Source organism: Chrysemys picta, chromosome 4 (assembly GCF_011386835.1).
Source record: "Chrysemys picta bellii isolate R12L10 chromosome 4, ASM1138683v2, whole genome shotgun sequence".
Lineage (NCBI taxonomy): Eukaryota > Metazoa > Chordata > Testudines > Emydidae > Chrysemys > Chrysemys picta.
This window is the reverse complement of record NC_088794.1, coordinates 44,488,714-44,505,375: the sequence shown is the minus strand read 5'-3', so window position 1 is coordinate 44,505,375 and position 16,662 is coordinate 44,488,714. Positions and strand designations below refer to the sequence as shown.

Below are 16,662 nucleotides of genomic sequence, written 5' to 3'. Positions count from 1 at the left end.
ACTAGACATCAACTCGCTACTAATCTTTTTGGTGAAAACTGAAACAAAACAGTCATTTAGCACTTTTACCATTTCCACATTTTCTATTATTGTCTTTCTCCCTCGTTGAATAATGGGCCTACCCTGTCCTTGGTGTTCCTCTTGCTTCTAATGTATTTGTAGAATGTTTTCTTGTTACCCTTTGTGTCTCTGGCTAGTTTAATCTCATTTTGTGCCCTGGCCTTTCTAATTTTGTCCCTACATGCTTGTGTTGTTTGTTTATATTCATTCTTTGTAATTGGACCTAGTTTCCACTTTTTGTAGGACTCTTTTTTTGAGTTTCAGATCATTGAAGATCTCCTGGTTAAGCCAGGATAGTCTCTTGCCATACTTCCTACCTTTTCCTATGCAGTGAGATAGTTTGCTCTTATGTGCTTAATAATGTCTTTTAAAAACTGCCAACTTTCTCAAACTGTTTTTCCTCTTAGAGTTGCATCCCATGGGATCGTACCTACCAATTCCCTGAGTTTCCTAAATACCTATCTCATAGCTCTCATTCACTATTGAGCGGTCCGTGCTTGCCTCCATTCGACCCACAATGCCAGCCTCCACTGCCGATTTCCTAAATTAAAAAAAAAACTTTTCACATTCTTTCATGCTACCCGACATGCTTGTGAGGTGCTCCCCATACATATCCACAAAACAACCTCATCATCCACCTTCAAATCTCTCCTCGGCCTCTCCTCTGCTGTGATGCCTACAAAATACATGACAATGCTGTTGGTGCCTATTATGCTGACATTGTTTACTTGTCTATATTTCCATCTGTTGTCTCTTGTGTTATACATAGATTGTAAGCTCCTAGGGGCAGGAGATTGTCTTTTTGTTCTGTGTTTGTACAGCGGAGTACACAATGGAGTCCTGATCCATGACTAGGGATTCTAGGCACTATGGCAACACAAATAATAATTTTGTCAGGGAATTAGGGATGTTATAGTGTGCCCTCACCACCAGAACACTTCCCTCACCAGTGGCAGGACACTGCATTGCAGGGACTCATCCTCTCCAGTGCCCCCCTGAATCGTTGTTTCTCCAGCCAGACCAGCTCTCAGTCCAGACCCCTTCCAGGGATAACAGAAAACCTTAACTCAAAATAGACACCTAAGCATTTAAGTCTATAATATAAACACTAGCCCTTCATAGATACCCAAGGCCAGTGCTATCAATGTTAGGTTACTTGGGTTACAGCAGGGAGAGTCTTCCTTCCCTATCCTGACTCCACTCAGAAATGGCCCCTAGTAGAAGAAGCCCGCCCTTTTCATCTAGCCCACTCAGCCCTGACTGTACTCAGCCCCTTCTAGATGCCAGAAGACCAACTCTCACTGGTTCTGCTGCAGCTGATCATGAGAGACTTCTTTAGTCATCTACTGGTGGTATGAACTCACTGCTCTTCCCTTCCAGCGGGATATCTTCTCATGGTAGGGTGTGCCAAGGTTCTGGGGGCTCCAATAGGGGGCAATGAATGCTTGATACACCTCATCACACACCTCATCCCACATGGATCCATGGGTCTTATTTCCTGTTCCTTCCTGTGAAAAGAAATCTGTATTTCCATGTTGTATTCCTGACCGGTGGCATATTTGGAATACACAGGGCTGTATCACCAGGTACCATCTGGTGTCTTTCATTGCTTGCATCCACTTTAAGGAGGCATAGTCACCATATGTATTCCCCGGGCCTGGGTTCCCCTACCAGCCACTGGGGACATGGTACTGAACATGCAGATGACAGTGGACTGCCTGGGATGATTTTGTCTGGAAAGAATTTGTTACACCTCCCAGAAGGGGGAACCATGGAGTGACCTGGCTGGAGGACTGAATCATGAAAATGAGGCTGCAGTTCCTGGAGCGAGAAGGATAAGAGGACGATGGGAGAGACACCAGAAGAGGAAAGTGCAATGCTAGGTGAGAGCTAATTCCCAGAGAGACCATGGTGAAGGTACAGGAACCCACAAGTGGTGAGTGTATTCCGCGACACACTTCTTGGGAGTTGTATACTAATGCAACTCCTAGGCCAACTTCTGATGCATCTGTTTGAAGAATAAATGGTAGCCAGAAGTCTGGGTAGCGGAGCATAGGTTGCCTCCATAAAATGTCCTTTATCTTTTCAAAGACTTCCTCACACTCCCTTGTACATAATACCACTGGTGTGGATACCTTTGTAAGTTTAGTCAAAGATGTTGCCAGGGTGGCAAATTGTGGAATGAAGCAATGAGAATAACTTGTCAGTCCTAGAAACCCCCACACTTGCTTCTTGGTCTTGGGGACCAGGGTTTTCTTCAAGGCTTCTCTCTTGTTCTCAAGAGAATAGGTTCAGCCATTTCCCATAAGCTATCCAAGGTATTTAGTTTCTTGCATGCCAAATTTGCATTTTGGGGGGTTTGCTGTGAGTCCGGCCTCCCCCAGCAACTAGTACAGATGCCACATGGACCAAGTGTGACCATCAGTCTGTGCTGAAAATAACCACATTGCCAAAGTATACTTCTGCAAACTGGTGGCAAACCACATGGTCCATGAGCGGCTGGGACCCCATGCAAACCAAAGGACATGGTGGTGAACTGAAAAAGCCTCAGGGGCATGGCAAATACTGTTTTTTCCCTCAAATCTAGTGTAAAGGGCATTTGCCAGTACCCTTTTGTCAAGTATAGTGTTATAATATACCTTGCCTTCCCTAAATGATCAAGGAGCTCATCTACCTGGGGCACTGGATAAGTTTCAAACTAGGATAGAATTCAGAAATCTATGCAGCACCAGATGTTGTTGTCTGGTTTAGGTAATAGCACCACAGGACTGCACCAGGGACTTGTGGACTCCTCAGTGAGTATGAGTTCCAGCATTAACTGTACCTCCCACTACACAACTCCATGAAGCTTCTTAGAGATTTGATGGGTTTTATGTTCAGGCTTTGTCCCTGGGTTTGTCAGAATTTGGTGTACCAGGATGTGCCTGGCAGGGAGGAGAACAGTGAATAGTGCTCCAAGAGGTTCTTGGCTATCCAGAATAAATGTGAGGCAAGATCTGCTGCTACTGATACATCGGGGGGCACTGGAGCCTCTACCTGTGGTACAGGAGAACAGGGAGATCTCTGGGATCTATACATAGGTTTTCTTGGGCTCACCATGGTTTTAACAGATAAACATGATAAATCTGATCTCACAATCCCACTCGCCAGATGACCTGGTATGGACATTGCCATTTGGCCAAAAGTTTAATTTCCATATTGGGGACTAATACTAGATCCCTGGGCTAATAAACCTTCTCTTGAGCACTTTTATTGTAGTGTCAGACCTGCGTTTGCTGGGCTCGCAGTACATTTTCTTGAGCAAATTGTCTCATGAGACCCAGCCATTCCCACATCCACATGACATAATGTAATACATTTTGGGAGTGGTATGGTTATTCTTCCCAGGCTTCTCTAAGGATAACCAGAATTCCCCAGGACTTTTGGCCATACAACAATTCAAAGGACAAAACCCCCCTCGATGTAGTGTATGAAGTGTCACAAGCAAAGAGCAGGTTGACAGAAGCTTGTTCCCCACAGGAGCAAATGTCCTCATGTATGCAGATAACCTGCGCTGAATCATCATATCAGAGAACTCTGGGTCAGAAAAGGTTTCCCAGACTAAGACATGGAAAACCCTGGGCCCATTAAGCCCAAAGCTGTTTGCCTGCCAAGTTGTACTGGGACTATATATGCTTGTCAATTGCTTGATCAGAGCTGCCACAAGGTATGATTCTACAGTCCATGAGGTCACATTCCATCAGGGACATGAATGAGTGATAGATCCTGGCTTCCTGCAACAAACATAATCAATATGATTGCTAGGAAAGCCTGCATTACCAGCTTTTGATTGCAACTCTCAGTAGTCCTCTCCTGGAGATGTGATCAACATCCCCTGTTGCAACAATTTGGGTTGCATTGTGGAGTCCATTAGCTGGCCTCCACTTGCTCCTGAAGTCTGCTGGGGGCTCAACAGTGCCTTTCTCATCTTAGGGCTGTGTCTGTGAGCCATCTGGCTTGAAGTGATTAGTTTTACTGGGCCAACCTTTAGCCAGATAATCTGTAGTGATCTGGATGGCAAATGCTATTGAGTTGGGGTTTTGCCAGTGAACTCAGGTCTGAATTGCAGTAGGCAGAACTGCCAATTATTGCTGAGTCTATAATGTCTAGTGCAACGCAGGTCTCTGGACAGAGCCACTGGATAGCCCAGTCCTTCAGACATTGGGCCATGATGTGGGATCATGATGCAGGAGAAAAAGGTTCTGTCCAGAATCAGTGTTGATATGTCTCTGGGGACACACCCATCTGATGACAGTCATTATGGTGTCATATTCTTTAGCTGCCTCATTGTCAAGGGCCTGGCAGGTGGCCTGGTCTTCCCCAAACAGCAAAGGCAAAAGCCAAGCAGCTCAGATACTCTTAGCCCATTGGGCTATCCACTCAAATATGACCAGGTATGCCTTTGGGTCATCATCTGGCCCCAACTTAGCAAGGTCAGGCCTGGCCTTAGTGGTATTGTTCCAGACAGGGATAGGCTAGCTATCCACCAGAGCACTGATTCCTGAAACTCTCTGTTGCTGTTGTTGCTATAGTTGATGTCGCTCAAGGCTGTCCATTGGGCTTCTTGTTGCCCCTTTAGGAACAGCCACTGAGCCTCTGCATGAGCTTGCTGTTGTCAAGCAAAAAGCCTTAACAAATCTTCCATTGTCCCCTTTGAGGACCATCACCGCTTCTGGTTCCATGTATTATAATGTGCACTCACCACAAAAATGCCCCTCCATGTCAGGATGCAGCATTTCAGGGACTCTTCCTCTCTAGCGCACACCTGAGTCCTGGTTCCTCATTGGTCTGCTGCATCTGTGTCTTAGCCCTCTGGTCAGGCCAGCTCTCAGTCCAGACCCCTTCCAGGGTTAACAGAAAGGAATAAAATCTCAACTCAGAATAGCCACCTGGGCATTAAAGTTCATAATATAAACACTAGTCTTTCCCTGTCCTGACTTCACTCTGAACAGGCCCCTAGTAGAAAAAAACAGCCCTTTTTATCTGGCCCGCAGAGCTCCAATTGGCCTCAACCTGTCCCCGGCCTTTCTAAGTGCCAGAAGACCAACTTCCACTGGTTCTGCCTGTAGCTGATCATGGGACGCCTCTCTAGGTATCCCTATAGGTCTGAACTTGCTGCTTTTCCTCTCCAGTAGGATACCTTCTTAGGGCAGATTGTGCAAAGATGGTGGGCCTCCATCAGTGGTTGGCAAATTCTTGGTATACCCTGTCACAAGGGAGCTATTGATGACACAGATGATTGGCAGAGCATGAGAGTGAGACTTCCCTCTGACAGAACAATTCAGGAGAGATCTTTAGATTTCACCCTCTTTAATCCCCTCCTACTAGTTTTCCACTGGAAATGTGCAATAAAGTCCAATGTGTGTAATATATGTAACTTGTTTTTTGCTTAACAAGATTACTTGTGTCTCAGTCATAGGTGCTGGAATTAGGGGTGCTATTGCACCCCCTGACTTAAAGTGGTTTCCATTATATACAGGGTTTACAATTTGGTTTAATGGCTCTCAGCACCCTCACTATAAAAATTGTCCCAGTACCTCTGGTCTCAGTGGTAAATGGTGACCTTCATTTTAGTTAATATTTACCTGTAATTTCAATAGTCTTGATGATGTTATTAAATGTCTCAAAACTGCAGAGTAAGGCAGATATCATAATATTTTTAGCAAACAATAACACGATCCACAGAAAAATACATGGAAGGGTTAAGTACAGCCAGCGAATACATTACATATCTAGAAACAAGAGTCACATGTTACAGGGCAAGGGAAGAGTGGGGTAGTGAGGGAAAGTCATTGCTGATATCCTTACTTAAATAATTATATATAAATATATGTATAAATGTATGGACCACTTTATCTGCTCTGTAATTTTTCATCTTAATTTTAAAATACAAATGGACTTGATTCTTCTAACTAAGCAAATCAATTGTCTCTTTCAGTAACATGATAGTCAACTATTTCGGGAATTCCTAGATTAGGGGAGGGGCAACCATACAAAGTTCTCAAAGTTGCAGAGTGAGAGAGATGGTGCCATATGATATAACTGGCAAAAGTTTCAAAGTTACAGGTGAGAGGTATATGGTACTTCACTGGAATACATATATTGATACTGTGTCAAAAGATTTAACAAAGGTCTTAAAGCTATGTGGTGACCTATGTACAATGTCACCTTATGCTTATTTTTTGCCAAGGTCTTCACATTTGTATCAGTGCATGCTATGTCCTGTGTAAAGCTGTGCTGCACCATCTTGTGAATAATGGATGTCTCCACATTCTGCACTTAGGTATTCTATTGCATTTATCAAAACATCATCATAGAATATCAAGGTTGGAAGGGACCTCAGGAGGTCATCTAGTCCAACGCCCTGCTCGTGCACCATATTATATGTAACTAAGATCTCAATACCCTATACTGTGGAGTACGCATCATGTTTAGCAGTGGTTTCAGTGCCTAGCCACGAGCCAGGCTGCACCATGTTTGGTGTTGAACTGGATGGCTCCCAGCAAAGCGTGCTGCCCTGTGATTTATTACAGTATTAATGCCAGAGATAGAAAAACTTTGCTGTGCCATAACAGTAGTACCTACATACGCCAAAGTTGATTACTGTGCTATGAATAGTGCTATCCTTGACACTCCCTACTCCAAGAATAGACATGTTGTGCTGTAAAGAGTGGGATTTGACACATCCTGCCCTCCCAGAGGGGTGTCCCATATCATAAATAGCAGGGCTTGTGACTCTCCCCAGGGGAATTCTGCACCATGAATAGTGGTGCTCTCGACAACCTGGGGAGAGACATCCTATATGATAAATAGCAGTGCTCTTGACACAACTTGGATAAGCGTCCTGTGCCATGAATAGAGACATTATGCATTAACGTAAGAATGGCCATAGTGCATCAGACCAACGGTCCATCTAGCTAAAGACCCTGACTTCTGACAGTAGCCAATGCCAGATGCTTCAGAGGGAATGAAAGGAACAGGCAATCATCAAGTGATCCCTGTCATCCACTCCCAGCTTCTGGCAATCAAAGACTAGGGTAGGGATCAGCAACCTTTGGCACACGGCCCGCCAGGATAAGCACCCTGGCAGGGTGGGCCGGTTTGTTTACCTGCCGCGTCAGCGGTTCGCCGCTCCAGGCCAATGGAGGCGGTGGGAAGCGGTGGCCAGCACATCCCTCAGCCCGCACCACTTCCTGCAGCCCCCATTGGCCTGGGAACCAGCAAACCACGATCAGCCGAACCTCCGGATGCAGCAGGTAAACAAACCAGCCCGGCCCGCCAGGGTTTTGCCCTAGCGGGCCGCGGGCCAAAGGTTGCCGATCCCTGGGCTAGGGACACCCCTGACCATCTTGCCTAATAGCCATTGATGGACCTATCCTCCATGAACTTACCTAGTTCTTTTTTTAACCCCTATATAATTTTGACCTTCTCAAGATCCCCTGGCAACGAGTTCCACAGGCTGACTGTGCGTTATGTGAAGAAGTACTTTTTGTTTGTTTGTTTTAAACCTGCTCTTAATTTTATTGGGTGACCCCTGGTTTTGTGTTATGTGAAGGAGTAAATAACACTTCCTTATTAACTTTCTCCACATCAGTCCTGATTTTATAGACCTCTATTATATCCCCTTTTAGTCGTCTCTTTTTCCAAGCTGAAAAGTCCCAGTCTTTTTAATCTCTCCTCATACAAGAGCTGTTCCATACCCTTAGTCATTTTTTTTGCCCTTCTCTGTACCTTTTCCAATTCTAATCTCTCTTTTATGAGATGGGGTCACCAGAACTGTACACAGTATTCAAGGTATGGGCATACCATGGATTTATATAGTGGCATTCTGATATTTTCTGTCTTATTAGCTATACCTTTCCTAATGGTTCCTAACATTCTGTTAGCTTTTTTGACTGCTTTTGCACATTGAGCAGATGTTTTCGGAGAACTATCCACAATGACTCCCAGATCTCTTTTTTGAATGGTAATAGATAAATTAGATCCCATCATTTTGTATTAACAGTTGGGATTATGTTTTCCAATGTGCATGATTTTGCATTTATCAACATTGAATTTCATCTGCCATTTTTTGCCCAGTCACCTAGTTTTGTGAGATCCCTTTGTAACTCTTCGCAGTCTGCTTTGGACTTAAGTAATTTTGTATCTTCTGCAAACTTTGCCACTTCACTGTTTACCCCTTTTTCCAGATCATTTCTGAATACGTTGGGATACAGGAAGGCCAGGGAGGAGTGGGAGAGGGGAAATATATAAGCCCTAGGCTAATTAAGGCATTGTTCCCTGTAGACTAGAGAGAGTTGCTACAGGATAATTGGAGCACCTGTAGTCAATTAAGGCCCTGTCAGGAACCTAATAAAACCCCCTGGTTCAGGCAGTCAGGGTGTGTGAGGAAGAAGAGAGGACTGGAGCTTGGAGGTGTGTTGCTCAGACTTGAAAGATCAGAGAACCGAAGTAAGGGAGACTCCCTCCCCCAGCATCTAAGGACCAAGGGTAACTCTACCCTAGGGGGGAAGAGGGTAAGAAACCCGCAGGGGTTGAGAGGGGCTGGGGCTCAGAGTGTGGAGTAAACCCAGATCCCTCTCCCATTTTCCTCTTCTACCACCTTCCTGGGCCACTAGCGGGGCCCTCAGTGCCCCAAGAGCAGTGGCAAGGGGTGGGGTCTTAGCCCCTCCACCAAGAAAAGTGCGGGACCCACAATACCAACATTGGCTATTTTGCCACACGTGGTTTCAGTGATGGGATTTCTGCACCGTGAACATAATCCAGGGTGGGTCACAACCACCGTGCCCCAAGATGGGGGACGTGGTCAAAACACTGGTGCACGCCACTGCCACCCAGCAGGAGGCTACCCGGGTCCAGGCAGCTGCCCAACAGGAGGCCATGTGGCTGCAGCAAGAGACCAATTGCCTGCTGATGACCCAGGCCACCAAAGATTGGGCCATGCTACAGGAACTAGTGAACCAGGTGAAGGCCCTTACGGAGCTGAACTGAGGGTATGACGGGACGCAAACCATACGGGCCAGCTACTGTCTGCAGAAAATGACCCGGGAGGATGATGTGGAGGAATACCTCCTGGCCTTCGAGAGGACAGCCCTGCGGGAGGCCTGGCCCCAAGACCAGTGATCAGGCATCCTTGCCCCATTTTTGTGCAGGGAGGCCCAGAAGGCCTACTATGATATGACTGCAGAGGAGGCGGCAGATTACCCCCGGCTGAAGGTGCAGAGCCTGTCCAGGGCAGGGGTAACGATGGCCTTGCAAGCCCAGAGGTTCCATGAATGGCAGTATTGCGAAGACAAGACACCGCGGTCACAACTGTTTGACCTAATCCACCTAGCCCCGAAGTCGTTTCTCCTGGAGGCTCTCAGCTCTGAGAAAATGATGGAGATCCTGGTGCTGGACCCGTATACAAGGGGACTACCCTCGGGCCGCTGAGCCTGGGTAGGCCAGAATGACCCCTCTACCTATGACGAACTGGTCACCCTCATGGAGAGACAACTGGCAACCCGTGAACTGTTCAAAAACCCAGGAGGTGAAACTCGGCATTCCAGGAAATCAGTCCCAATCCCGAGGCCCCAGATCATCGAGAACTCCAGGAAAGCCATAGCTGGAAGAACAGGCACCAAGGAGCAGCCTGAGGCCCCGAAGAGATCTGGGGGTCCAGAGGGAGAGGGCTGGGGGAGCGGGTCAGAGAGCCCAAGACAGAGGGTAACCTCCAGGATGGGATATCGCTGTTATGAGTGTGGAGAGTTGGGGCATATAGCAGCCCATGCAATGCAATCTGGGGGATCCCAGGGACTAATGTGGCCTAATCAGCCTGGTGGGGGTCACGACGGCCCCACATGAGTACACCAGGCCAGTAAAGATGAACGGCATCCAGACCATAGCTTTGGTGGACTCTGGGAGTGCTGTCACATTGGTCTCAGGGAAGTTATTGGGGCAAGACCAACTGAGCTGGGCCAAGAGCACCGGAGTAACGTGTGTCCACGGCACAGTAAATTTCATCCCCACAATCCCAATATGGATCCAGGGGAACACTACCAAGGTGACTGCAGGGGTGGTCCCCAAGCTCCTCTACCCGGTCTTAATTGGCAGGGACTTTTCAGGGCGAGGCCTACTCCCCCCACATCGAGTTGGGGAGGGCAGTAAACCCAGAGCGGAGATCAAGGCACCCATGGATGGCCCTACCACAAAACTCTGGGTTTTCCCCAGAGTTATTTTCACCCCCCGGGAAGTCCCGGAAATCTAGATGGGAAAGGAGGGCAGATACAAGATTAGGAACCAGGATTTTGGCGGCAAACCAGAGAGCTGCCCTGGTTGGGAGAAGGCCCCGTCAGGGAAACCGCAAGGTAACACGGACCAGTGGAGACCCAGAGAAGGCCCCCAGCACAAGCGGAAGCACCCCAAGAGAAGGAGGGGAGCCCAATCCAACAGAATCAGGCCAGATCGGTCCTGCATGCGAGTGTTTTCGGCAGGACCAAGCCTATAACCCACTGTATGCGAACGTGAGGGAGGAGGCAGTAGAGGTAAATGGTGTGCCAGTAGAAGGGAAAACCAAAGGCCCAGGGCCATACTATATAATCAAACAGGATCTGTTGTACCGCTTAGTGCTAATACAGGGGGGAAGTAGCATACTCGTCATCCTGGACTACGCTACACAGTACCCGAAGCCATTCCTTTAAGAAACCCCACATCCAAGGTGATCGCAAAAGAACTCCCTTCATGTCGAGAGTAATGAATGATTTATGTACTCTGCTCCGCCTTCAAGCCTTGTGGACCTCTGTCTATCATCCCCAAACAGATGGTTTAGTCAAGCGATTTAACTGCACTCTCAAGAGCATAATCTGAAAGGTGATGGCCCAAGATGGAAAAGACTGGAATACTCTCCTACCATACCTGATGAGAAGTTCCCCAGGCATCTACTGAATTCTCCCCCTTCGAACTACTGTACAGATGCCACCCACTGGCATATTAGACATCGCGAAGGCGGAATGGGCAGAACAACCCAACCCGGGGAAGAACATAATCACACACGTGTCCCAGATGAGAGAACAAATAGCCCAAGTGATCCCCATAGTATATGAGTATTTTGAGAAAGCCCAACGAACCTACTACAACCATCATGCAAAAACACAGAAATTTCAACCAGGAGAACGGGTGCTGGTGCTGGTACCAATAACAGAAAGCAAGCTGCTGGCCAGTTGGCATGGATCCTATGAGATCATGGAAGCCGTTGGGGAAGTGAATTATTAGGTGAAGCAGCCAGACCGCCAAAAGACAGAGCAGATCTACCCCGTCAACTGACTGAAACCCTGGCTCGATCGGGAGATGTGCCTGGCCATCCTGCCAGCTCCACCGCAGGCAGATGGCCAACAAGGGCAGGTAAGGATATCCCCCGAATTAGCCCCAGAACAATGAACAGAGGTTGTCAAATGATCCAGCGGAACCAAGATATGTTCTCCACACAACCAGGCCATACAACGCTAATCCAACACCACATCATCACCTGTCCTGGAGCAAGGGTGACGACAAAACCATATTGCATACCAGAGACAAAAAGAGAAGAAATTAGGGCAGAAGTAAGAAGATGCTGGAACTTGGGGTGATTTGAGGAATCCCACAGCCAGTGGTCCAGCCCTACTGTCTTGGTCCCCAAGCCTGACAGCACCCTGAGGTTTTGTAATGACTTTCGGAAGTTAAAGGAGGTATCTCAATTCGATGCCTACCCGATACCAAGTATTGATGAGCTGGTGGATCAGTTAGGCAAGGCCCGATACTTGACCACCTTGGACTTGACAAACGGCTACTGGCAGATCCCCCTGGCTGAGGATGCCAAGGAAAAAAATGCTTTCTCTATACCTGACAGCCTCTTCCAATATACCGTCCTCCCTTTCCGGCTCCATAGGGCCCCTGCAACTTTCCAACGATCGATGGACAGATTCCTTCAACCCCATGCCAAGTATGCTGCGGCCTATTTAGCTGATATGGTAATCCATAGCCCTCACTGGGATACGCACCTGGGGAAAGTGGAAGTGGTACTAGATGCTCTTAGGCTGGCCTCACCGCTAACCCATCCAAATGTGCAATAGGGTTAGCCGAGGCCAGATACCTCGGGTACGTAGTCGGAAGGGGCCTGGTGAAGCCGCAGTGGAACAAAGTGGAAGCAATACAGGAATGGCCCCACCCGACCCGCAAGAAGCAAGTCAGAGCGTTCTTAGGGATGGTGGGGTACTATCGCCAGTTCATCTCTCACTTCGCCATGAGGGCAGTGCCTCTGATGGACCTGATAAGAGCTTGTGGCCTGGAGATAGTTAAGTGGATCAAGGCGGCAAAAGAAGCTTTCACAGACCTAAGGACGATCCTTTGCAGTTATCCAGTGCTCGCAGCCCCAGATTTCAAAAAGGAATTCATCCTACAACAAATGCCTTGGAGGTAGGACTTGGGCCATCCTTTCACAGATGGTGGGGGATGAGGAGCACCCGATTCTATATCTCAGCCGAAAGCTCCTGCCCAGGGAGCAACAGTACGCTGTAGTAGAAAAGGAATGCCTAGCAGTTAAATGGGCCATGGCGATTCTATGGTACTATCTACTTGTATGGCGGTTCACCCTTGTGACGGACCACGCGCCACTCCAATGGATGCACACAAACAAAGAGAGGAATGCACGAGTGACTAGATGGTTCCTATCCCTACAACCTTTCCACTTCCGGATACAGCATAGAGCCAGAAGACAACACAGCAATGCGGATGGACTGTCACGAGAACACTGTCTCTCGTCCCAAGTAGCCCAACCCTGTGGTATTGAGTGGGGGGGGGGGTAGGGGTAGGGGTATATGTGATATAGTAGGGCCAGGGAGCAGTGGGAGAATGGTCGAGGGGAAATATTAAATAGTACTGGACCCAGGACAGACCCATGGGGGACATCACTATTTACCTCTCTGCATTCTGAAAACTGACCAATTATCCCTACTCTTTGTTTTCTTTTAATCAGTTACAGATCCACAAGAGAACCTTCCCTCTTATCTCATGACTGCTTACTTGTTTAAGAGCCTTTGGTGAGGGACCTAGTCAAAAAGGCTTTCTGAAAGTCTAAGTACACTCTATCCCCTGGGTCACCCTTGTCCACATGTCTGTTGACCCCCTCAGAGACTCCTAACAGATTGTCGAGGCATGATTTCCCTTTACAAAAGTTGTGTTGACTCCTCCCCAACAAATTGTGTTTATCTTTGTGTCTGATAATGCTATTCTTTACTATAGTTTCAACCAGTTTGGCCGGTACTGACGTTAGGTGTACAGGCCTGTACTTGCCAGGATCATTTCTGGAGCCTTTTTTAACAATTGGTGTCACATTAGCTATCCTCCAGTTACCGGGTACAGAAGCTGATTTAAATGATAGGTTACATACCACAGTTAGTAGTTCTACAATTTCATATTTGAGTTTCTTCAGGTGACCACCATCTGGTCCTGGTTCTTTATTGTTTGATTTATTGTGAATTGTGAATAGTGGCATTTTCAACAGCCCCTGTGTGTGTTCTGCACTGTGGATAGTGGTGCTGTCACCACTAGAGGAGAGTCCTGACCCAGGAATAGTGGCATTCTTGACATACCTTGGGAGGCGGGGAGGAGGGATTCTGCAACCTAAATAGTGGTACTGTTTCCACCCCGTCCCCTCAGTGGGGCATCCTAAGCCATGAACAGTGGTGCTCTCAACATCTCCAGGTTCTATGAATGGGTCACTCTGGGTGCCAACTTCAAGTTGGCACTGTACTGCTCATATTTTTTTTTCTATTAATTAGCTTGCCTCCTCCCCCCCTCCTCCTCTGCTGATTGGTTGGCGGTGAGTTGTTTCTTTTGTGACTTAGCCACTACCATTTTCCACCCTGGCTGGCAAAAAAGCTAGGGCCACTCCTGGTCCTGCACTTGAACAGTGGTGCACTTGACACCTTCCAGAGTGCCACTGTGTGTCACTGAGTGTCGGTCTTGACACCCGCCGGAGGAGTGTGACTAGCGGCACATTGTGAATAGTGGCACAATGGGACTAGTGTGGCACCAGGGATGTGCCCCTGGGACAGGTCGTCCTGCACGGTGAATAATGGTGCAATAGACGTGCCCTGGGATGGCATGTCCTGCACGGTGAATGGTGGCGTCTTGTGCACCGTTCAATGCACCTAGCTCTTGGCTGGGGTGTGGGGGGTCGTCCCTGCTGCCCCTCCCCCAAGCACTCCCCAGGCTGGTAGTCGGCAAGGAGGTGCTGAAATACCTGGCCATGGACTTGGCTCTGCCTCTTCATATAGACGTGCGGCTGCTCCGCGGCCAGCGAGTAGATGTTGCCGATGAGGGGCAGCCCCCGGGGCCCCGGCGGGAAACCAGGCGGCCGCCTCTGCTTGAGCAGCTGCCTCACCATCAGCGAGAGGAGGAGGAGCAGGAGCGCGCCAGTGCCCGCCGCCGTGAGCACCTGACCCTGGGACCACATTCCCCCACTCCGCCGCTGCCCTCTGCCAGCTCCCGACTCCCCTTTCCCCCGCCCCTTCACACAGCCACGTGGGCGCTGCCTTCCCTCGACCGCCCTGATTGGCCGGCGGCCGAGCTAGTCAAGAGACTCCAAATATGATTGGCGGAGTCAGTCCGGCGGCCGGCTCTTTCTCCCCCCTCTCAAGTTCTCAAAAGAGGCCGTTGGGATTTCCGCCGTTACTCCCCCTCAAGTGCTCACTCCGCGTGTAACCGCGTTCTGCGCTGTTTCACTCAGCCAGCAGCGAGCCGAAGCGGGCTGGTTACATAACTGACCCTCGTGTAGCTGGCAGCAAAAATATTTGTTCGGGGAGTTGTCCCCCCCCCCCCGGCCAGCCGTGAACAGTCCAGGTCCCCTACTTCACCCTAGCGCCCCAACCACCAGTCTCGCAGTAGCGTAACTGGGGAGATTAGTGGACAAGGCCCTTATGGGTTGTTTCAACGAGAGGCTCTTACCTGCGCTTGCAATAAAGGTCGCTGACAGTTACAACTAGCCCTGTGGTGCAACACATGCAGCTTCCTCAGAGAAAGCCCCAAATGAGCGAATTAGTGATCAGCCACCCTGTGCCTTGCAAACAGTAGTGAGGAGCAGACAGAAATAAAGCACATCACTAGGAAGAGGGTGGGAGGGAGGCAGCTTGAAAGCTGCAGGCGAGCTGTTGGGGTTTGGCTCGTAACTGCTCTGGGGGGCTTTTTGCACCATCTGTGCCTTACAAAGTTGTTTGAGCAGGCTAAGATGCAATGCTTTAGGAATATGCTTCTCCTAGACTGAAAGAATCTTCTGCTGAGGCCAAATGTCATGCCAGCCTTCTGCGCCAGACAGTAACTCCATAAATGGGGCCCTGGAAAGACCTTCTGAGCAGAAGTTTTCAAACCAGGCTATGGGGAAACATTTCAGCAGTAATTAAGTAATTTAAGAACTTAAATCCCAGGCTCCTAAATCACATAGGAGCTTTAGAATAGTCTACCATATGTGATTGTTTTATTGGTTTGGAGGGATGTGTATGCAAAGTGATTGACTTTTCCATCTAAAAATCAAAAAGATTACTATTCTGAGTAAAATGTTATGAATATGTTTGAGGCAGGAAGCCATTTATTATTTGTCATTAATTAACTAAGGGGTCTTTAACTTTGGAAAGTTTTTCAATTTTATTTTGCTACAGTCCAAGTGTGCTCCTGCAAGAGACAAAATGCAAACTGGATGTTTGAATTCCTGTCCTGTGGCATCAAATTATACTATACTGCCCATGATTGAGGGGTTTAAATATATTTCCAGTGAAAGGTGATTAAATTGGGAGTGGGAAGTGAAAGAAAAGGAGGAAAAAAACAAGTCTATTCCAAGGAGGAGGTTGACTGACAATAAACTAAAGATTTTAGTTTTTTACACTATCTTTTTATTTTATTTAGGGATGGGAGGTTATAAAACAATCATACACGGACAGGCCAAAGCACTGTAGTATTCCTGTTCTACTTTCCCCTCCATACCTATCCTCTCTCTCTTCTGGCTGTAGGGTAACCAGACAGCAAATGTGAAAAATCGGGACAGGGAGTGGGGGATAATAGGAACCTATATAAGAAAAAGACCCAAAAATCAGGACTGTCCCTATAAAATCAGGACATCTGGTCACCTAATCTGGCCGCTCTACTATTGTATCTTTGAAGTGTGAATTGCAAATCAAAATTTAAGAAAAGCACTGTTGCACTCCATTTTACATTCTTTAGCAAGACATCACAGTGACTGAAGTGTTTGGGAGAAACTGGGAATGTCCCAAATACTGGATGACTGTATTCAGCAGCACTTTCTTTGAGAGAGCTAAGCAGATTGTTGCTTAGGGTTGTACCATCTATTCCCAACACTGCACGATAATTTCAGTTTGTCAACTTTGATCCTCTGTGCTGATGATAGCTTTTGCAGGATACAAAAAGTGAGAAAGGTATTAAAAAGATGTATTCATACAGTGGTATGATATGTTCGTGTGATCATCTCGGAAATTTTTAATCAGTAGAGCATATGCAGGGCTGGCTCTAAGTTTTTTGCCTCCCCAAGCAAAAAATTTG

General features: G+C 47.7%; 1 protein-coding gene across 3 annotated transcripts in view; it reads right to left on the bottom strand.

Moving 5' to 3' along the window:
• LOC101933629 (vitamin D 25-hydroxylase) overlaps positions 1 to 15,083 on the bottom strand; it is a 38,905-nt gene extending 23,822 nt beyond the window's left edge. Inside the window, exons 1-2 of one of the 3 annotated variants that reach the window (XM_042858839.2) lie at positions 14,357 to 14,597; positions 4,802 to 4,940 (exon numbers count right to left, since the gene is read on the bottom strand). Coding sequence is in view for 2 of the 3 variants with exons in the window: in XM_005303305.4 (XP_005303362.1) it covers positions 14,357 to 14,569 (213 nt within the window). In the remaining variant the exon portion in view is untranslated. Of the gene's footprint in view, positions 1 to 4,801; positions 4,941 to 14,356 lie in introns of all 3 variants that reach the window. The other 2 variants (XM_005303305.4, XM_065592126.1) reach the window with 2 other exon arrangements.
• Between the last annotated feature and the right edge of the window lie 1,579 nt (positions 15,084 to 16,662).